The sequence below is a fragment of the Saccopteryx bilineata genome, chromosome 2 (assembly GCF_036850765.1).
Source record: "Saccopteryx bilineata isolate mSacBil1 chromosome 2, mSacBil1_pri_phased_curated, whole genome shotgun sequence".
In the NCBI taxonomy this organism is placed as follows: domain Eukaryota; kingdom Metazoa; phylum Chordata; class Mammalia; order Chiroptera; family Emballonuridae; genus Saccopteryx; species Saccopteryx bilineata.
This window is the reverse complement of record NC_089491.1, coordinates 350,725,049-350,747,814: the sequence shown is the minus strand read 5'-3', so window position 1 is coordinate 350,747,814 and position 22,766 is coordinate 350,725,049. Positions and strand designations below refer to the sequence as shown.

At 40.9% G+C, this 22,766-nt stretch overlaps 1 protein-coding gene across 1 annotated transcript in view; it reads right to left on the bottom strand.

Moving 5' to 3' along the window:
• VMP1 (vacuole membrane protein 1) overlaps positions 1-22,766 on the bottom strand; it is a 147,994-nt gene that overhangs the window by 115,259 nt on the left and 9,969 nt on the right. The window contains exons 2-5 of the mRNA XM_066262719.1: positions 13,954-14,055; positions 8,652-8,787; positions 7,152-7,242; positions 5,410-5,520 (exon numbers count right to left, since the gene is read on the bottom strand). Coding sequence (XP_066118816.1) covers positions 5,410-5,520; positions 7,152-7,242; positions 8,652-8,787; positions 13,954-14,029 — 414 coding nt within the window. The 5' untranslated portion in view covers positions 14,030-14,055. The remainder of the gene's footprint in view (positions 1-5,409; positions 5,521-7,151; positions 7,243-8,651; positions 8,788-13,953; positions 14,056-22,766) is intronic.

Sequence of the window (22,766 nt, the reverse complement as noted above, 5' to 3'; positions counted from 1 at the left end):
AGCATTAATATTTCGTTGCGGCCCTTTAGTTGTTGATTGACTGCTTTCTCATATGTGCCTTGACCGTGGGGCTACAGTAGACCAAGTAATCCCTTGCTTGAGCCAGCGACCTTGGGTCCAAGCTGGTGAGCTTTGCTCAAACCAGATGAACCTGCACTCAAGCTGGTGAGCTTGGGGTCTCAAACCTGGGTCCTCCATGTCCCAGTCCAACACTCTATCCACTGCTCCACTGCCTGGTCAGGCTAAAGATGCATATTTTCAAAGACACATAGCAACACATTATAGTATTTTATGGAATTAACAGACCTCCTGAAGCTCATTTGTTGACTATTAAAAGTAATTCAAAAGAATATAGGCACCCTCATGTTCAATATAGAATTATTGCCAATAGCCAAAATATATAAGCAACCCAAGAGCCCATCAGCAAACAAGTGGATAAAAAGTTGCCCATATACACAATGGAATACTACTCAACCATAAAAAATAATCAATGCAACAGCATGGATGAATCTAGAGAGTATTATGCTAAGTGAAATAAGTCAGACAGAGAAACACAAGTACCATATGATTTCACTTATATGTAGAATCTAAAGAACAAAATAAACAAAATAGAAACAGATTAATAGATACAGAGAACCAACTGATGGCTGCGGGGGGGGGGGGGAGGTTAGGGACTGAGTGAAAAAGATAAAGGGATTAAGAAGTACGAATTGGTGTCTGACCAGGCAGTGGTACAGTGGATAGAGTGTTGCACTGGGATGCTGAGGACCAGGTTTGAAACCCCGAGGTCACTGGCTTGAGTGTGGGCTCATCTGGCTTGAGCACGGGCTCACCAGCTTGAGCACGGGGTCACTGGTTTAAGCATGGGGTCATAGACATGACCCCATGGTCACTGGTTTGAGCCCAAAGGTTGCTGATTTGAAGCTCAAGGTCGCTGGCTGTAGCCCCCTGGTCAAGGCACATATGAGAAAGCAGTCAATGAACAACTAAGGTGTCGCAAGGAAGAATTGATGCTTCTCATCTCTCTCCCTCTTGTCTGTCTTCTTTATCTGTCCCCCCCCCTCTGTCTCTCTCTGTCTCTGGCAAAAAAAAAAAAAAAAAAAAAAAAGGAGAGTATGAATTGGTAGTTACAGAATAGTCACAGGGATGTAAATTACAGCATAGGGAATATAGTCAATAATATTGTCATAACTATGTATGTGGCTGGGTAGGTGCTTGAAATAACAGGGAACCACTTTGTAAAGTCTCTAACCACTATACTATACACCTGACACTAATACAGAATAATACTGAATATAAACTGTAACTGAAAAATAATAAATAAATAGTCAATGGAACAAACCAAGTAACTTAGAGGCTCCACTACCTCCCCCGGAGCCTTGAGAAGGAAGCCATTCACTTTTCCCTTCATCCTCTCCTCTCTGGTAAGCAATCACTGCTCCTACTTGACCACTTTCTGCAAATTCTTTTTTACTTATTTATATTTTGGTGAGAGAGAGACAGACAGAGACAGGGAGAGAGATGAGAAGCATCAATTCTTTGCTGCAGCACCTTAGTTGTTCACTGATTGCTTTCTCTTATGTGCCTTGACAGGGGGTGGGGGCCTTCCAGTTGAGCCAGTGACCCCTTGCTCAAGCCAGCAACCTTGAGGTCAAGCAAGTGACCTTTGGGCTCAAGCCAGTGATCATGGGGCCATGTCTATGACCCCACACCAAGCTGGCGACCCATGCTCAAGCCAGATGAACCTGTGCTCAAGCAGTTACCTTGGGGTTTGGAACCTGGGCTCTCAGCATCCAGACCAATGCTCTATCCATGATGCTATCACCTGATCAGGCTGCAAATTCTCTTTTAGAAAGTTCCCTTCCTCCCTGTACTTCCTGGCACCTCCATGGAAGACAGTGTCTCTCAGAAAAATTATCGTAGCAACCTACCTTCTCTCCTACCTTCAATCTATTTCCCATTCTACATAGCAAGAATTATATATTCATAAAATACAGAGTTAGTTATTTTACTTGTATTAATTTTAGTGCATTTAAATTGATTCTAAATGCTATTTACTCACAAATGAACAAAAATCAAATTTACCTAATGCTAAAAAAAACGTGGCCTTGATCGACCCTAGATCCCAGTTTATTATCAGCAGTGAAAACGCACAAAGCTTTTATATAGCTTTTTATTATAATGCAACAGTTTCAGATGTTATTTGATTATATCTTTATACTTGCTGAACTAGCTTTATAGTACTCAGTATAAGGATGGAGTGGTACCTTCTATCAAATAGCTCTTGAAGAATTCCTTCTGAGCTTGTGAAAAGTCCTAAACTGGTTCTCTGAACAAAGCAGAAATAACTACCTAACTTATGGAAGCAAGGACTTGATTTTTGCACTCAAATAAATTTGGTAACAAATGCTTACTGGTATGTTTTTAAACCCTTTCCTGGAGGACATGGACCAATGGAACTAAACTAATAATGTTTTCACAGCAAGACATTTTCTAAATGTTATTTTATACAGGATTCTCGTGGATATGAAAACAAAACTTTCACGTTTAAAATTTCTTTATTCTAACTTATTGTAGAATTTATAAGCTTCATTAGAATCCTTTTTAAGGGACAGCAGAATCTGCTATCTGGGTTGCTTTTCAGATATCTTCAAATTAATCCAATGCTACAAGTGAGTTCTTTAGTCTGGGCTTCCTAAGAAAACTCAGAGGGCAGGTCTAGAAAAGAATAGAAAAGTAACCTGTAACCTGTCATTCCTTCTTCCTTCCTCTGTGTTAACCTCTAGTGTAACATTATACTTCTAAGAATGTAGGTATTAAAGAAACACTCATATGGATTACTTCCCTAGCATTTACATCTCAATTTAGGATAAAAGCAGCAAGCAATCATGAACAGAAAATACTCCAGGTTTTAAACTTGGAGAAATTATGTACTACAGATTAATTCTCAAATTATTCTTCAGACCATTAGTTCAGCAGCTTGCAGAATAATAATTCCTTAATACTTCATCATACCTGCTTCAGAAATGAATTCACTGAAGCATGGAGACCGGAACCATTTGCAGTATTTAACACTTTTCAGCAATTAGTACTGTTGTGACAAGTTTTCACCTGTTTGTCTCTAATCAAGATCAAGCTGTTTTCAAATGTAGCACTACTGTCAATGTAGCCAAGGATAGGAATAGAGTGAAACAAGAGAGGCATCCAGGGCACAAAGTTTAATGAGGCACTCACTTATCAACCCACACTTAACATGACCCTGAAAGTACTTATTGAGATTCTGTGCCCTAGGTCCGTGGTCGGCAAACTGCGGCTCGCGAGCCACATTCAGCTCTTTGACCCCTTGAGTGCGGCTCTTCCACAAAATACCACATGCAGGCACTACCTCAAGAAGGAATGTACCTACCTATATAGTTTTAGTTTAAAAAATTTGGCTCTCAAGAGAAATTTCAATCGTTGTACTGTTGATATTTGGCTCTGTTGACTAATGAGTTTGCCGACCACTGGTAGATGATTTGCTTTTTACTCCCCCCTCCCCCCCCGTCCTAGCTCTGTTATTCCAGTATAGTTGGCAATGTTCAAAGGAAAGCCTATTTTTATCTCTAATTTCAATTAAGTAAAAAAATAAATATTTTTAGGAGGGATACATTTTATTTTTTGGTTTAAAAAGGTTTAAGAAAGCATTTACAGTCCTGGCCTGGTGGCTCAGTAGATAGAGTGTCATCACAGCGTGCCGAGGTCACAGGTCCAATCCCTTGTTGGGCACATATGAGAAGCAACCAATGAAAGCACAACATAACTAAGTAGAACAATGAGTTGATACTTCTCTCCCTCTCTCCCTTCTTCTCTCACTCTTTCAAATCAATGGAAAAAAAATTTTTTTTAACTTTTTTTTATAGATTTTTTTTTTTACAGAGACAGAGAGAGTCAGAGAGAGGGATAGATAGGAACAGACAGACAGGAACAAAGAGAGATGAGAAGTATCAATCATCAGTTTTTTGTTGTGACACCTTAGTTGTTCATTGATTGCTTTCTCATATGTGCCCTGACTGGGGGGCTACAGCAGACCAAGTAACTCCTTGCTCAAGCCAGCAAGCTTGGGTCCAAACTGGTGAGCTTTGCTCAAACCAGATGAGCCCACGCTCAAGCTGGCAACCTCGGGGTCTTGAACCTGGGTCCTCTGCATCCCAGTCCAATGCTCTATCCACTGCGCCACTGCCTAGTCAGGCTATAGGTTTTTATTTATTCACTTTAGAGAGAGGAAAGAGAGAAAAAAGGGGGGAGGAGCAGGAAGCATCAACTCCCATATGTGCCCACATCAGGCAAGCCCAGGGTTTCAAACTGGCAACCTCAGGAATGGAAAAAAATTTTTTAAAAAGCATTTACTTCTACATAGGCAAGATTTCATCAATCACACTCAATAAGAATACCAAATAACTATTCAGGTGTATACATAATGTTTGAGTATGTTTCTCACTTGATGATTAACAGAGAAGGTAAACTGTCTCAATTATTTCTAAGCTTTACATGGGATTATTTATTTATTTATTTATTTAGTGACAGAGTCAGAGAGAGGGACAGACAAGAAGGGAGAGAGATGAGAAGTATCAATTCTTCGTTGTGGCACCTTAGTTGTTTGTCAATTGCTTTCTCATATGTGCCTTGACAGGGGTGGGGGGGTGGGGGGTGTCACAGCAGACCGAGTGACCCTTTACTCGAGCCAACAACCTTGGGCTCAAGTTGGTGAGCCTTGCTCAAACCAGATGAGCCCGCGCTCAAGCTGGCGACCTCAGGGTTTTGAACCTGGGTTCTCCGCATCCCAGTCCGATGCTCTATCCACTGCGCCACTGCCTGGTCAGGCCTTACATGGGATTTTTAATTTTTTAAAATATTTATTGATTTTTAGAGAGAAGGGAGAAGGGAAAAGCAGGAAGCATCAACTCAATAGTAGTTGTTTCCTGTATATGCCTTGACTAGACAAGCCCAGGGTTTCAAACCAGCAACCTCAGTATTCCAGGTCAACGCTCCATCCACTACACCACCACAGGTCAGGCTTACATGGAATTTTGTGCATTTAAATAACTTCAACTATTAAAACAATTGCATAGGTAAGAAAACCATTATTCCAAAATCTATACAGAAAAAAAACAATTTCTTGGCTGAATTAATTTAAGGAAATAATCTCATCTGCTTAAGGGTGTTTTCCCTCCTTCTCTTTTTAAATCCTCAACCCCCCCAAAAAAACAAAACAGGATTCTAAATCAAACTCCAAGCACTGATTTGAAGATTAGAACGCTTATGAAACACAAAGATATACTGAATAAAAATCTTAAAATTTTAACTTCTGAAGTAAAAATACCAATTAAAATATAATCTCTTTGAATCTTGCTTATTAAAAGTTATTCTTACCAGATAAAGCAGAAAGGTGTGCAGCCCTGTTCCCAGCCCGACAGAAGACAGAATTCCTAAGCCTATCCAGTAGGTGTACAATAGAAACTGTTTCTCTAGCCGTTGCACATACTGAAAAACAAATGGGATGAGGTCAAAAACCAAAATCAGAATTTTAAAACAGAAATGTGGTATTCATCAACTACAATTAAAATAAGATAAACCAACCAAATTAAGTTTCCAATAGGAAGAAAGCATTAACATTAAAAACCCTCTGAAGGGGACTACTTCCTCTCACACGTGATAGCAGAGATGGTAAAAACTTCATCTAATTGGAATAAAGCTCATTTCTAAACGCTTAAAATCCTACCATTGCAATAACATTTATAGAAAAAATGCTAGTTACTAACAAAATATAAGAATAAAAAATTTCAAGATATTTAAGTGACAAAAAACTTTGAGAAAGCATGATAATATACAGCGGTAAGAGAGGGGTAGTTATTTATACAATATTTGTGAATAGAACATATTCTTGTTTATCTAAGTAAAAAGAGAATAAATGTAAATATATTTTTTTTAATATTTAAGACCAAGATGCTTTTCAAACAGGAGCAAGTTGAAGTCCACTGGGATATAGACCTGTTGGAGAAGACCAGACTGGAGTCTAGATCAGTGGTAGTCAGCCTGGTCCCTACCGCCCACTAGTGGGCGTTCCAGCTTTCACGGTGGGTGGTAGTGGAGCAACCAAAGTATAAATAAAAAGATAGATTTAACTATAATAAGTTGTTTTATAAAGATTTATTCTGCCAAACTTAGCAAAAATCTGACATAAAGTACTTGGTAAGTAATTATTATTATGTGCTTTAACTTGCTGTAACTCTGCTAAATAAATTTTAAATAATAAAGTTACTTCCCTACTTTAGAAATCACCATTACTGTGGAACAGGTGGGTGGTTAGAAAATTTTACTAGTAACAGAGATACAAAAGTGGGTGGTAGGTATAAAAAGCTTGACTACCCCTGGTCTAAATTCTCATGGTGACAAGTAAATTCATCAAGCCAGTTCCCTGCAAATAATAGCACACACAGATTTCTGTAAAATATATATTAAACATGTATTTAAAACTATAGAAACTTCTCTGAGATTAGAGGTAAACTGCTTTAGAATATGAAATGAAACAAATTTAGAATCATATTCTAGAATATGTTAATGTTTTGCTATTTTAACAAGTTATTAACACAATGTTCTATTTTCCCGTCAGTCACGCTGTACTTACAAACTATCGGCAAAAAACTCCTTTTTTTATATATAAAGCCTAACCTTCAATCTAGGATGAATATATCTGTTTGCATGGATCACAGGGCTATCTTAAAGAAAATATGAAGCACCTGAAACCTATATAATTTTATTAACTAATGTCACCCCCAAAAATTCAATAAAAAAGTTTAAAAATAATACTAATAAAAAGAAAATATGAACACTTTGATAGTGAGTAAAGGATTATGCTGTGTTAATAAGTACTACCAGGAAAGTTACATTGAAATCCTTGAAGCTCAAAGGGGATGATATATACCAAATATAAACCCAGTACCACAGAATATTTTAAATATTTGGCTTTAAAAGTACATTAAGAAACCAGTTATGAGATAAATTTTAAAAAACAAAATGTTGAGGGTAGAAATTCTGTGAATTGCACGCAGTCCCATTTTGAAACGGGTTGGGATGAGAGAAGGCACAGAAGAAGTAGAGTTGCTGGAACTTACCTGTTGATGTGCGCCTTCAACATAATACGTAGCTATAAGCACAGCAAGCAGCAGTAAACAAGACACCACAATGTTTTGACGATGCCATAATCTTAAAAACATATTAAAAAAATAAATGAAATATTTGTTTCACTTTCACAATTCATCATTCTCAAAACCATTTCTAGTTAAAGCAGTTAGTTTATTGAGCTCAGCTACAGAACAGTTCTTTCTGGGAGGAACTCTTTTATCTTTTGGGGTACAAAGGGGGTCAAGGGCAGACACATGGGTATAAAAACTCAATTTCTTTCCCTTATCCAAAGACCAATCTTATTTATACCAAACTTCTAATTGGGAGAGGCATTATAATATAATGGAAAGAGTACTAGCTTTCATGTCAGAAGACATGGGTCAGAATCCCAGGTTCCTTAAATACTGCACTTTCAGTGAGACACTTAACCAATCTGATTCTGGTTCTTGTTTTTTTTTTTTTTTTTTTTTTTTTTTTGTATTTTTCTGAAGCTGGAAACGGGGAGAGACAGTCAGACAGACTCCCGCATGCGCCCAATGGGGATCCACCCAGCATGCCCACCAGGGGCGACGCTCTGCCCACCAGGGGGTGATGCTCTGTCCCTCCTGGGCCTCGCTCTGCTGCGACCAGAGCCACTCTAGCGCCTGGGGCAGAGGCCAAGCACCTGGGCCATCTTTGCTCCAATGGAGCCTTGGCTGCGGGAGCGGAAGAGAGAGACAGAGAGGAAGGGGGGGGTGGAGAAGCAGATGGGCGCTTCTCCTATATGCCCTGGCTGGGAATCGAACCCGGGTCCCCCGCACGCCAGGCCAACGCTCTACCACTGAGCCAACTGGCCAGGGCCTGGTTCTTGTTTTTAAAATCATAACAATCATATGTTTTATTTTCATTGTGGGGCTACTATAAGGATCAAATGAACTGAAAAATTTTACAAAATGTTTTATAAACTGTAAGTACAATAAAATGCATAATATTATAGATAATAACTTGGAAAGGCAATCCAAATTAATGATAAGACATGTCAGAGTTCAAGTTGCTCTTTATGGTATTGAAAATAGGGCTTATATGTTCTAAATATAAAGATAAAACACATTTCCTTGGCAGAGTTCTTTCTCATTGGCTCAAATTATAAGTAATAGTGCCACGTATTCTGAACCTTGTCCTACTAAAAAATCAGTGTAGCCAATGTACACAGATATTTCTTCTGAAGATAATGCCAGAAGAAAAAAAAAATCTCATTTTCAGTATTCTGCTTTGCATGAAAGGTTCAACATGAGACAGTAGTCAACTGTAACTAATCCAGCGAGCAAATCACAGTATGTCCCTTGACCTGTTTTTCTTCAAATTATAGAAAGGAAAAGAAATATATTCCCATAACATTCTAAATTTAATTAATTCATTTGATAAAGCAGGTGTCAGGGAGTAGGAGATCGCTAAAGATTTCTAAAATTAGTAAATAAGGTTTATATAAAAAGTGATGAAAGACTCTTTACTTTGAAGTCCATTCCTTCAAGATAACTAGGATTTCCAGAGAAAAATACTGCAAGGTAACGAGTGGCTGTCTCCACAGGACAATATTCTGCCTTTCTTCCCGATCCCTCTTCTTCTTTTCATTCACTGAAGAGGGGTCTGAAAAATATTAGTGCAGAAGATAAAGCAAATGCTCGCTTTTTCTAATCACTTCAAAATTCATTTACCTTTCCATCCCACATTTGAAGGACTGCATATAAACTTAAAAAAACAATGTGGTCATTGTGACAGTGAGCTAGGTGCTTCTGCTTTACTCTTACTGCTATTTATGCAATTATTTATTTATTTATTAGCAAGCAAGAGAGATACAAAGAGAGAGAGAGGGACAGACAGGGACAAACAGGAAGGAAGGGAGATGAGAAGCATCAATTCGTTTTGGCACCTTAATTGTTCACTGATTGCCTTCTCTTTTTTATTTTTGTTTTTGGGCAGAGACAAAAAGAGTCAGAGAGAAGGACAGATAGAGACACAGAGACAGGAAGGAAGATGAAAAGCATCAATTCTTCATTGTGGCTCCTTAGCTGTTCATTGATTTTCTCATAAGTGCCTTGATGAGGGTTTGGGGGGGTGGGAGGTGGGTCACTACAGCAGACCGAGTGATCCCTTGCTCAAGCCAGCAACCTTTGGGCTCAAGCCAGGGACCATGGGGTCATCATGTCTATGATCCACGCTGAAGCCAGTGACCCCACGCTCAAGTTGGATGGGTCTGTACTCAAGCCAGTGACCTTGAGGTTTACAACCTGGGTCCTCCACATCCCAGTCTGAAGCTCTATCCACTGCGCCACCTGGTCAGGCTTAATCTTTAAAAAAAAAAATTATTTACTGATTGATTTTTAGGGAGAGAGGAAGGGACACAGAGAAAGAGAAAGAGAAACAGCGACTTGTTGCTCCATCTGTTTTTTTTTGTTTTGTTTTTTTACAGAGACAGAGAGAGAGTCAGAGAGAGGGATAGACAGGGACAGACAGACAGGAACGGAGAGAGATGGGAAGCATCAATCATCAGTTTTTCGTTGCGACACCTTAGTTGTTCATTGATTGCTTTCTCATATGTGCCTTGACCATGGGCCTTCAGGAGACTGAGTAACCCCTTGCTCAAGCCAGCAACCTTGGGTCCAAGCTGGTGAGCTTAGCTCAAATCAGATGAGCCCACGCTCAAGCTGGCGACTTCGGGGTCTCGAACCTGGGTCTTCCGCATCTCAGTCTGATGCTCTATCCACTGTGCCACCACCTGGTCAGGCTCCATCTGTTTTTTAATTTTTTTTAAGCGCACAAGTTAGAGAGACCGACAGCAACAGAAAGACAGGAAGGGAGAGAGATGAGAGGCATCAATTCTTCATTACAGCACCTTAGTTCATTGATTGCTTTCTCTTATGTGCCTTGGCTGAGGGCTCCAGCTGAACCAGTGACCCCTTGCTCAACCCAGCAACCTTGGGTTCAAGCCAGTGACCATGAAGTCATGTCTATGATCCCCCACTCAAGTCGGTGACCCCACTGTCAAGCTGGATGATTCTGCACTCAAGCCGGTGACCTCAGGTTTTGGAACTTGGGTCCTCAGCATCCCAGGCAGACGCTTTATCCACTGTGCCAAAGCCTGGTCAGGCTACTCCACCCATTATGAATTCACTGGTTGATTCTTGTATGTGCCCTGACCAGGGATCAAACCTGCAACCTTGGGGAATTGGGATGATGCGCTAACCAACTGAGTTACCCAGCCAGGGCAAGTTGGTAAACCTTTCTATGCCTCAGTTATCTCTTCTTTGAAATGAAGATAAAAATAGTACCTAATTTATAGGGTCATTACAAAGATTAAATGAATTAATCCAGTGGTACCTTGAGATATGAACAGACCAACATACAAATTTTTTTTAAGATATGAGCTGCAAGCCTGACCAGGCAGTGGCGCAGTGGACTGAGGGTCAGACTGGGATGCGGAGGACCCAGGTTCAAGACCCCGAGGTCGCCAGCTTGAGCGCGGGCTCATCTGGTTTGAGCAAAAGCTCACCAGCTTGGACCCAAGGTTGCTGGCTTGAGCAAGGGGTTACTCAGTCTGCTGTAGTCCCACGGTCAAGGTACATACGAGAAAGCAATCAATGAACAACTAAGGTGTCGCAACAAAAAACTAATGATTGATGCTTCTTATCTCTCTCTGGTCCTGTCTGTCTGTCCCTATCTATCCCTCTCTGACTCTCTCTCTGTTTCTGTAAAAAAAAAAAAAAAAAAAAAAGATACGAGCTACAACTCTGTCTGTATTTTTGTTCAAGATTTGAGTGAAATTCCGAGATATGAGTCATGATTCGGGAAGCTGCTGCTAGTTGGAGTGTTGGCGCACGGGTCCAGTATCGGCAGTTTGATATACGAGTTGACTGACTTATGAGCTGGGTTACAGAATGAATTAAATTCGTATCTCAAGGTACCACTGTATATGTAAAGCTCTCAGAAGTCTGACACTTAGTAAATGCATAGTGAAGGTTAGTTATTATAGTCATCATCTATCAAAATTATAAATGCATATAGAATAGTCACCCCTTATATGTAGATTCACTTTTTCCACTTTTGGTACCAGTGGACAACCTTGGTCTGACTCCAGAACTGCACTATTCTGAGTAACATGATGAAACTTCACACTGACCATACTGTCTCCTCAACCTGCCCATTAGTCACTCAGTCCATCCACTTGGTTATCAGATGATACTCTTATTCTACTTAATAATGGTCCCAAAGCACAGGAGTAAGATGCTGATAATTTAGATATGTCAAAGAGAAGCCATAAAATGTATGAATGTATGGAAAAAACAGTATATATAGGGTTTGGTACTATCCATGATTTTAGGCATCCACTGGGGGTCCTGGAATGTAACCTCCATTCTACTACTGTACCCTGTAACCCAATAATTCTATTTCTAAGAATGATTAGGTGTAAGGAGAAATGACTTTTGCACAAGCTTATTTGTCCTAGCAAAAGATTATAAACAGGCCCTGGCCGGTTGGCTCAGTGGTAGAGTGTCAGCCTGGCGTGCAGGAGTACTGGGTTCGATTCCTGGACAGGGCATACAGGAGAAGCGCCCATCTGCTTCTCCATCCCTCCCCCTCTCCTTCCTCTCTGTCTCTCTTTTCCCCTCCTGCAGCCAAGGCTCCATTGGAGCAAAGTTGGCCCAAGCGCTGAGGATGGCTCTGTGGCCTCTGCCTCAGGCACTAGAATGGCTCTGGTTGCAACAGAGCAATGCCCCTGATGGGCAGAGCATCGCCCCCTGGTGGGCGTGCCGGGTGGATCCCTGTTGGGCGCATGCGGGAGTCTGTCTGACTGCCTCCCCTTTTCCAACTTCAGAAAAATACAAAAAAAAAAAAAAAAAAGGGCCGACTTTCAAAAAAAAAAAAAAAGATTATAAACAACTTAAATGTTACCAACAGAGGACAGAGGAGTGATTAAAGTATGGCACACTCATACAATGGAATACTGAGCAGCCATAATAAAGAATAAGTTCTTCATGTACTTTTTTTTTGTATTTTTCCAAAGTGAGAAGCTGGGGAGAGGCAGGCTAACTCTCGCATACGCCCAACCAGGATCCACCGGACATGCCCACCAGGGGGCGATGCTCCACCTCTCTGGGACATTGCTCTGCTGCAACAGGACCCATTCTAGCGCCTGAGGCAGAGGCCATGGAGCCATCCTCAATGCCCTGGCCTACTTTGCTCCAATGGAGCCTTGGCTGCTGGAGGGGAAGAGAGAGGTAGAGAGAAAGGAGAGGGGGAGGGGTGGAGAAGCAGATGGGTGCTTCTCCTGTGTGCCCTGGCCGGAAATCAAACCCAGGACTTCCACATGCCGGGCTGGTGCTCTACCGCTGAGCCAACCGGCCAGGGCCTCTTCATGTACTTTTATAGCATACTATCTAGGAAATACTAAGTTTAAAAAAAAAAAACATGGTAAAGAAGAATATTATACTGATAATAAGTTTAAATTCCAAGGAATGGGCCAATAGGGGAAGAATATAAAAATGTATGTGCTTGTTGAAAGGAAAAAGAACTAAAAGCTACTAAAGGGAAGACTATGACATATGCCAGGGATCCCCAAACTTTTTACACTGGGGGCCAGTTCACTGTCCCTCAGACAGTTGGAGGGCCGGACTATAAAAAAAACTATGAACAAATCCCTATGCACACTGCACATATCTTATTTTAAAGTAAAAAAACAAAACGGGAACAAATACAATATTTAAAATAAAGAACAAGTAAATTTAAATCAACAAACTGACCAGTATTTCAATGGGAACTATGCTCCTCTCACTGACCACCAATGAAAGAGGTGCCCCTTCCAGAAGTGCGGTGGGGGCCGGATAAATGGCCTCAGGGGGCCGCATGCAGCCCGCGGGCTGTAGTTTGGGGACCCCTGACATATGCAATGCCTATCCCTGAATCTCGAAACTCTTAGTGAAACAATTTAAAAGTTTATCAGCAATCAAAGTAAACCAGAAGTCAGATAAGTTCTGCCAAAGTTCTGCAAGGCCATGTAGTGTTGAAAACAAACATACGGAAACTATTTCAGATAGCTTACACTTCTAATAGAAAAAAATTTCTGATATAATTCTGTTACTATCCTGGCGTCTTATTTGTGATGTGTTTGAGATGCCAACCAATTTAGAAGTTAAAAGAAAATCATTACAATGAACAGAAAGAAAAACCTTACATTTTTCTTTAAACACATAAAGGAAAGTTCCTATGCAAATCATTTATATATATAAAACCTATAATTTTCAGAGTAAATGAAAAGTCAAATATACTAAAATTTACCACAAATTTCAAATTAGGTTAAAATATAAATTTGTCGCAACCTAAAATTTTAAAATAAATTCACAATAATCACATTCTGACTTTTGAAATAATTGTATAAGTTAGGATTAGTGTAATAAGTAAATTTGTAATCTACTTTTGAAGTTATAATATACCATGATAAAACTGAGTGCCAAATAAATAGTTCTCATACCATAAAATTAACAAATAATAATCTTGTACAATTAGTATTCTAGGTACAAGAAGACAGTGAGCAGACTGCTTCTCTATCCCTGTGAAAAATCACCTTAGAGGCCCAGATCCATAATTTAATTTACTATGAGGAGTAAACAAAAGATAATTAATCTTATATAAGATATATAAGAACCTTGTATTATTATATAGAATACATTATTAATAAGACATATTTCTATTTTATTCCAATGAGAAGAATATCATTTAATTCTGTAGATCTTCTCCCTCCAAACCTCCATACTTTACCTGTGAAGTTTCCATTATATTGTTCCTTGTTCATTGCTACACGTCTCTGGTCACAATTTTTTCCATTCTCTGCCATTTCATAGATCGATAACTCTTAAGGAGCTAATAAAGCAAAAGAAAATCAAGTGATATGTTACATAATTCTTTGCACCTATGACTAAATAAAACTGAATACAGAAACAACATGGTAGTAATAGCATACATGCTATTTGAACATGTTTACTGTTTTGTAGTTGGGGTGGTTAAGGTTAAATGAGATCATAAGGGTGGGGTCCTAATCCAAAAGAACTGGTGTCCTTATAAGAGGTGAAAGAGACACCAGACACCTCTCTGCATGCACAGAGGAAAGGGCACATGAGCATACAAGAAAGCAGCTGTCTACAGCTAGAAGGAGGGGCCTCATCAGAGACTAACCCAGCCAGCACCTTAATTTTGACTTCTAGACTCCAGAACTGTAAGAAAACAAATTTTTGTGAATCAGTCTACGGTATTCTGTTATGGTAGCCCTAGCAGTCTAATACAATGCTAATTAGTATAAACAAGGGAAACCAGACTACACATTGTAATATTTTTCTTGGTGATATTAACAAACTGGTATTCTGGTTCATGAATTTGGTTAGAATAATTCCATCCTCTGGAGCCCATTCAGATATATTTTTACTACTTCAAATTCATAAACTAAAAAGCTGAGAATCAGACACTGAAATGTAGTATCTATACCAAGATCCAGGTGTCCTGAGTGGACTTAACTGTATAAACCAGTCTATCTTTTATCCAGGAAATACCCTAAGTACTTTACTGCATATGTCTTCAAATTGGAACAGTGACTACTCCATTTAACATCAACATACCCTGTTAATCTCATTCATTATCATTTTCATAATCATAAAAGGACGAAAGCTGCCAATAGGTCTTGACTGACTTGAGGCCATATCAAGGCAAGCTGCCTTTGGACTAGATATTTCACCTGTATTCCACACCCTAGGACCAAATGCATTCTACCCTATTCAAATTCTGTTCTTCTCAAATGAAAGTAGTTTTGATGTGTAGAAAAGAAAGGCTCTTAACACGAATAATTTTTGGCAAAGCTTACTTTCTCTAAAACAAAGAGACTTTTAGCAGAACTTACTTTTTCTGAAAAGACTCCCTATTCTTGGCCTTCAGGCTGGTTTCCCAGACTGTGGCCTTGGGCTAGTTTTGCAAAGTTGCAGGTGTTCTCAGAATGTCTCTCCCTGAATTAACCCTATAGATAAACATTGTTATTATAGCAAGCTTGTTTCACTGCTTTGTTTTACTGCTATGCTTCCTCTCCTCCCCATTCCTCAGTCAGTAGGTAAATTTCCCTTTAAAAGCTAGCCCCAGGCCCTGGCCGGTTGGCTCAGCGGTAGAGCGTCGGCCTAGCGTGCAGAGGACCCGGGTTCGATTCCCGGCCAGGGCACATAGGAGAAGCGCCCATTTGCTTCTCCACCCCTCCGCGGCGCCTTCCTCTCTGTCTCTCTCTTCCCCTCCCGCAGCCAAGGCTCCACTGGAGCAAAGATGGCCCGGGCGCTGGGGATGGCTCTGTGGCCTCTGCCCCAGGCGCCAGAGCGGCTCTGGTCGCAACATGGTGACGCCCAGGATGGGCAGAGCATCGCCCCCTGGTGGGCAGAGTGTCGCCCCCTGGTGGGCGTGCCGGGTGGATCCAGGTCAGGCGCATGCGGGAGTCTGTCTGACTGTCTCTCCCTGTTTCCAGCTTCAGAAAAAAAAAAAAAAAAAAAAAAAAAAGCTAGCCCCAAACTGTGTTCCCCACCACACTGATTTGAAAGGCTTTGGCCTAGCCTCCATGTTGTCCGTGCACTGGTATTAAAGACTCAATTTCTTAATTTGGCTAACTGTGTGTGTGGCAAGATGTTTGTTTCTCACTGTTCAGATATAACAGTTTTATTTCTTGGAGCAAAAAAAATCCTAATAGGGTCCTGGTGGTTGGTTCAGTGGTAGAGCGTTGGCCTGACGTGTGGATGTCTCAGGTTTGATTCCTGGTTAGGGAACACATGAGAAATGATCATCTGTTCCCCCACCTTTCTCTCTCTTCTCCTCCTACAGCCATGGCTTACCTGGTTCAAGTGCATTGGTCCTGGGCACTGAGGATGACTCCATGGAGCCTCTGCCTCAGGAGCTAAAAATAGCTTGGTTGTTAGCATGGTCCCAGATGGACAGAGCATTGGCCCCAGATGAGGTCTGCCTGGTGGATTCTGGTCTGGGCACATGCGGGAGTCTATCTCCCTTTCTCTCACTTAGAAAAGTAGGGGGAAAAATTCCTAATAGAATCATGTACTTACTAGCTGCAGGACTTGGATATATAATTTAAGCCTTTGCATTTGAGTTCATTTGTAAAATATTCCCATTCCTATTTTCATGTCATCCTTAAATTTTTTTTTTGTGTTGACTGGGGGAGACTCTTAGTAATTTAGTTTCTTTAATTCAGGAGAAATTATATATAACTGTCCTGTGCAGTGGCTGGTACATAGCAGGCACTTAATGTTAGTTTCTCCATGTCCTTTTAATGAATGTCACAATTTCCCACAATAATCATAGTGAACTCTACCCAGAGTATTCACTTACAGACACTTGTTTTCCATATTTCTATACTGTACATAAGCCTGCATAACTGGTTTCCACAGAAGCATTCAAAGAATCAGAAAAATATTTGGTATGTTGGATAACAAAAATGAATTCTTTAGCCTGACCTGTGGTGGCGCAGTGGATAAAGCGTTGACCTGGAATGCTGAGGTTGCCGGTTCAAAACCCTGGGCCTGCCTGGTCAAGGCATATATGGGAGTTGATGCTTCCTGCTCCTCCCCCCCTTCTCTCTCTCTCTCTTCTCTAAAATGAATAAAAATAAAAAATTAAAAAAAAAAAAAATGAATTCTTTATCATCAATCCAAACATTCTAAAAAGTACTAAAAGGACAATTTCTTAAAAAAATTTTTATGGGATCAAAGGGCTCTAGTCTATGTAGTTAGGGAAAGATGAAGTAATACTTTTTAAGGAGAGCCACTTTTCACAGTTGTCACTAGTTTTGGAAATCTGTGATGAAACAATATGTCAGACTATTGTATGGAATAAATGCAAAGTATTTATAAAGCCTTTTTAAAGAATTGACATCTCAAACAAGAATCTAGCATATCTTTTTGATATTCATACAGAACTTACTTTGCAGTGAAAGTACTGTAATATCAATTTCAACAGCATGTATCAAGAATTAAGTTGTTGAAATAAACTTTATAGTTCTGTGAATAGGAAGAGAAGACAAATAGGAAAGCATAGCTCAAATACTAAATATGTTTCATTGTGAAGATATATATATATATATATATATAGATACAACAAATGCTTTATAACTTGCAATTTTTTTTAATTTTTTTAATTTTTATTTATTCATTTTAGAAAGGAGAGGGAGGGGGAGAGAGAGAAGGGGGAGGAGCAGGAAGCATCAACTCCCATATGTGCCCTGACCAGGCAAGCCCAGGGTTTTGAACCAGCGACCTCAGCATTTCCAGGTCGATGCTTTATCCACTGCACCACCACAGGTCAGGCATAACTTGCAAATTTTAAACACAGAGCATTCAAAATAAAAGGTTGATATTATAATATGTGGGGTTTTTTGTTTATTCCTGGCAGAAGTCCGTAGCAAATACTGCTAAAATCAGCTCACAAAGGCTCTTTGTAGAATGTACATCCAGTGCTAAGACTGTAATACTCCATTCATTTTAAACATTAGCTACACTTGTAATGCAAAACCAATGTGAAACTAAACTACTTGAGTTCCTCACAGCAGCACAAAAAACATTTAAGGATAAAATGACCACAGCAAGTCCTTGAGTAATTATGAAGTATTGGAGAATTTAACAAGATAAAAAGGAAAAGCAAATAAGAGCAGTGAAACCATGGATTCTAATTTTCTTGGCCATGGTGTTCCAAAATAAAATGAACACAGTTCATCTTAAAATAAAATTGATCCCCTGACCAAGCAGTGGCACAGTGGATAGAGCGTTGGACTGGAACACGAAACCCCGAGGTTGCTGGCTTGAGCATGGGATCACAGACATAACCCCATGGTTGTTGGCTTGAGCTCAAAGTTATTAGCTTGAGCAAGGGGTCACTCGCTCTGCTGCAGCCCCCTCCCCCATCAAGGTACATATGAGAAAGCAATCAAAGAACAACCAAGTAGACTAAGAAGCCACAATGAAGAATTGATGCTTCTCATCTCTCTTCTTTCCTGCCTATCTGTCCCTCTCTGTCTCTCTCTCTATCACATACACACAAAAAGAATAATCAATCTAAATGATTCTACTTTCTCAAAAGAATAATAAGATGGTTTTCTTAAATAAAACATGGTTTTTCAAACAAGGCATAAAAGGCAGTCAACTGAGTATTACACCTTTCTTGCTTTCAGAAGTGTGTATCCTTAACTAGATTATTTTAGTATATTCAGTCACAGATTACTCCAAAATAGCTGTAGATTTCCCTTAAATTATTAAGATTAAGAAATTGCAATTTATTCTTGGAAACTCAAAAAATAAGCTAGGTGAAGAGTAATGTATCTTGACTAGTGAGGCTTTGATACAGCATTCCACCTGTACAGAGATACAAAGCCAACAATAATTCAAATATCATACACAATATCAGAATGACTATCAGTATCTGACTCTGAGAGCCAGAGAGTATCTCTCTAGGGCACATGGTTGTGACAGTTTTAAGATTGTGTTCTAAGAAAATTCATTATTTAAATGAGAATATATGAAAAAAAATCTTTGAATTTTTTGAACTTTCTAAGTCTTGTGGAATTCAACAATTAAAACCCCAAGTTAGAATATAATTTAAAAGCATCCAAAATCTCAATAAATCTCCCAATAACGGCTTAGTAAGGTATGAGGGCATATATTTCTGGCCTAAACTGTTCCTCAACTTAATTTACTGAACTGTAAAATATATTCTACTCAACAGTCTTCTAATGTTGAAAATGGTCATTGCTCAGATATTTTTTTTTGGAGAGAGAGATAGGAACAAACAGACAGGAAGAGAGAGAGATGAGAAGCATCAATTCTTCATTGTGGCTCCTTAGTTGTTCATTGACTGCTTTCTCATATGTGCCTTGACTGGGGACCTATAGCAGAGTGAGTGACCCCTTGCTAAAGCCAGTGACCATGGGGTCATGTCTATAACCCCAGATTCAAGCCAGATGAGCCTGCGCTCAAGCAGGTGATTCCAGGGTTTAGAAACTGGGTCCTCAGTGTCCCGGGCTGACACTCTATCCATTATGCTACTACGTGGTCAGGCCACATCTAATTTTTAATTAGATAAAATTTCACATAAAAATAGTATTTTTAAAAAGATAAAATCTGGATGACATTTTAGGGACTCCATTTTTGAGCATTTGATAGGTTTGGGGGAAAGTTTCTTCATCTCTAACTTTCAATACGTAAAATATAATTTTATGTTACTTTGTATAGAAACATAATTTTATTTTCATAGGGAAAAGTAGTAACTTGTAAAAATACAGCTTGAAAGATCCCATTTCTCATTTTGTCTCAATATACTTCTAAATGTTCATACAGTTATTCATAACCAATACAAGCTTAGCAAAGCAATGTCACCAAAAACATGAGGGAGGAGTAAGCGTAAAGTCAAGAATCAAGATAGTGCCTGACCAGGTGGTGGTGCAGGGGTAGAGCATCGACCTGGGATGCTGAGGACCCAGATTCAAAACCCTGAGGTCACTGGCTTGAGCACAGGCTCACCGGCTTAGGTGGGGGGGGTTGCTGGCTTGAGCATGGGATCATGGACATGACCTCATCAGATCACTGGCTTAAGCCCAAGGTTGCTGGCTTGAAGCCTAGGGTCACTGGCTTGAGCAAGGGCTCACTGGCTCAGCTGTAGCCCCCTGGTCAAGGCACATATGGGAAAGCAATCAATGAACAACTAAGAAGTTGCAATGAAGAACTGATGCTTCTCATCTCTCTCTTCCTGTTTGTCCCTCTCTCTGCCTCTCTCTCTCTATCACACACACACAAAAAGCTAATGGCTGGATAAAACAGCAGAGCAGACACACATGAAGTGAACTGGATAAGCTATCCAGAAAATTTATTAAAAACACAGCAGAGCCTGACCAGGTGGTGGCGCAGTGGATAGAGCGTCAGACTGGGATGCGGAAGACCCAGGTTCAAAGACCCCGAGGTCGCCAGCTTAAGCGTGCTCATCTGGTTTGAGCATAAGCTCACCAGCTTGGACCCAAGGTCACTGGCTCGAGCAAGGGGTCACTCGGTTGGCTGAAGGCCCATGGTCAAGGCACATATGAGAAAGCAATCAATGAACAACTAAGGTGTCACAACAAAAAACTAATGATTGATGGTTCTCATCTCTCTCCGTTCCTGTCTGTCTGTCCCTGTCTATCCCTCTCTCTGACTCTCTCTGTCTCTGTAAAAAAAAAAAAAAAAAAAAAAAAATCCACAGCAGAGATAAAATGGAAAAATATAAGCGAATAAGATAAATAGCTAGTTTAGAATTGTATGCCCAGCAAAATAAAGACACTAATAGTAAGCAAAAGTCTGGTCAGGATGGTGGTGTAGGTAAACATGGTACTGGCCTCCTCCCACAACCACATGAATATTACAACTAAACTACAGAACAACCATCATTCAGAACTGCCTGAAATCCAGCTGAATGGAAGTCCTACAACTAGGGAATTAAAGAAGCCACATCCAGACTAGAAGGAGGGGCAAGATGTGGAACAGGCCACTGCCACACCCATGTATGGCAGATAAACATTGGGAGGGATCCCCTCTGAGGAGTGAAGGGTCCCAGCCCCATACCAGAACCCACAGCCCAGAGTTCCAGTGCTGGGAAGAGAAGTTCCCATAACTTCTGGTTGTAGAAAAACTGCTGGAGTCCCAGGCAGTTCCTCTTTTCTTTAAAAAAAAATTTTTTTTTTTAAATTTTAAAGATTTTACCTATGGTTTTTATGGGGGATGGGGGGACATGAGAAGTTTCAAACCACTGTTGCTTCACTTTAGTTGTTCACTGCTTGCTTGTTGTATGCGCCTTGACAGGGCAAGCCCAGGGTTTCCACTGGTGACCTCAGCATTCCAGGTCAGCTCTATCCACTGGCCAGGCCCGGGCAGTTCCTCTTAAAGGGCCCACGCATGCATTCAGATTCACTCCCTTAAGCTCCAGTGAAGTGACAGCAGCTTGAAAGACACCGTAGACACACAGGAAGGAAATAAATTGTCTGGCATTAGTACACCAGCCAGGCGGCAGCTTTCTGCCCTACAGAAGTGCTGGAAAAGGCCCCTGTTCCTTTGATGATCCCTGCCCCCACAGAGCTGGGAGGCAGATGCCATATCTGACTCCATCAACCTGGCTCACACTGTTTGCCCCACCCTGGTGAATCCCTGAGGCCCTACCTCACCCAACTTTCAGGTCCATCCAAGCTGTTTTCAGTAGCTTTCCCAGAAGAATGTCCTGTCTTGGCTCATGCTTCAGATTTTTCCTAAAATCTCTCAAATAAGCAGCACCTGGCCTCAGTGAGCCCCATAGTACTTGCTAAACGAACCCAGGCCTGGCACTAGTAGCAGCTGGCTTTGATTCACAGCTTGGCCTTGCTACGGCACCTGCAAGCCCAGTACAATAGCAGCCATCTACAGATTGCCTTGCAGCTTATGCCAAGTGGCCCTGGGCAGAACAGATGTGGTGGCTGACCTTGGCCAGTACATACCAGCAGGCCTCAGAGTCAGGGCACCCCCAAAGAAGATTCAGACCATGTCATAGCACCACGACTCAACCACCTCCACAAGTGATACACTCAAGGGGTGGACTCAGCAGGCACCAGCTCTGCTGAAGCGAGTCCTGCTCTGTGGGGCGGGTCCCTGCACAGCTGATCCTCCACATGGTCAGAGGTCTGTGGTCAGTGGTCAAAGCCAGTCCTTACAGCTGATCGGCCAAAGAATAAATCCCTTCCACTGATATGCCAACAGAAATCAACTACAAGAGGAGAATGTACACAGCCCACACCAGGGGCACACCTGCTGTGCCCAGGTCAGGTGAATAGAGAGGGTGTGCCACTGGTTCCTACATGACACCTACTACATAAGGCTACTCTACTAAGCTTGGGAGCTGTAGTAGCTTTGCCTAATACTAAGAAACAAACATAGGGTGGCTCCAAAATGAGGAGACAAAAAACATGTGCCAAATGACAGAACAGAACAAAACTCCAGAAAAAGACTAAACAAAGTGAAGACATGCAATCTTCTAGATGCCAAGTTCAAAACACTCATTATAAGGATACTCAAGAAACTTACTGAGACCTACAACAGCATGAAAAAGGACATAGAAATCATAAAAAAGAATGGTTGCCTGACCAGGCAGTGGTGCAGCGGATAGAGCGTTGGCCTGGGACACTCAGGACCCAGGTTTGAAACCCCAAGGTCGCCAACTTGAGCACAGGATCATCCTGCTTGAGCACAGGCTCACCGGCTTAAGTGCAGGGTCACCAGCTTGAGCGTGGGATCATAGACATGACCCCATGGTCGCTGGCTAGAGCCCAAGGTCACTGGCTTGAACCCAAGGTTGCTGGCTTGAGCAAGGGGTCATTGGTTCAGCTGGAGTGCCCGGTCAAGGCACATATGAGAAAGCAATCAATGAACAACTAAGGCGCCACAACTAGAAGTTGATGCTTCCCATCTCTTTCCCTTCACGTCTGTCTGTCCATGTCTCACTCTTTTTTAAAAAAAAAAAATGAAGGCTATGCCTGACCTGTGGTGGCACAGTGGACAAAG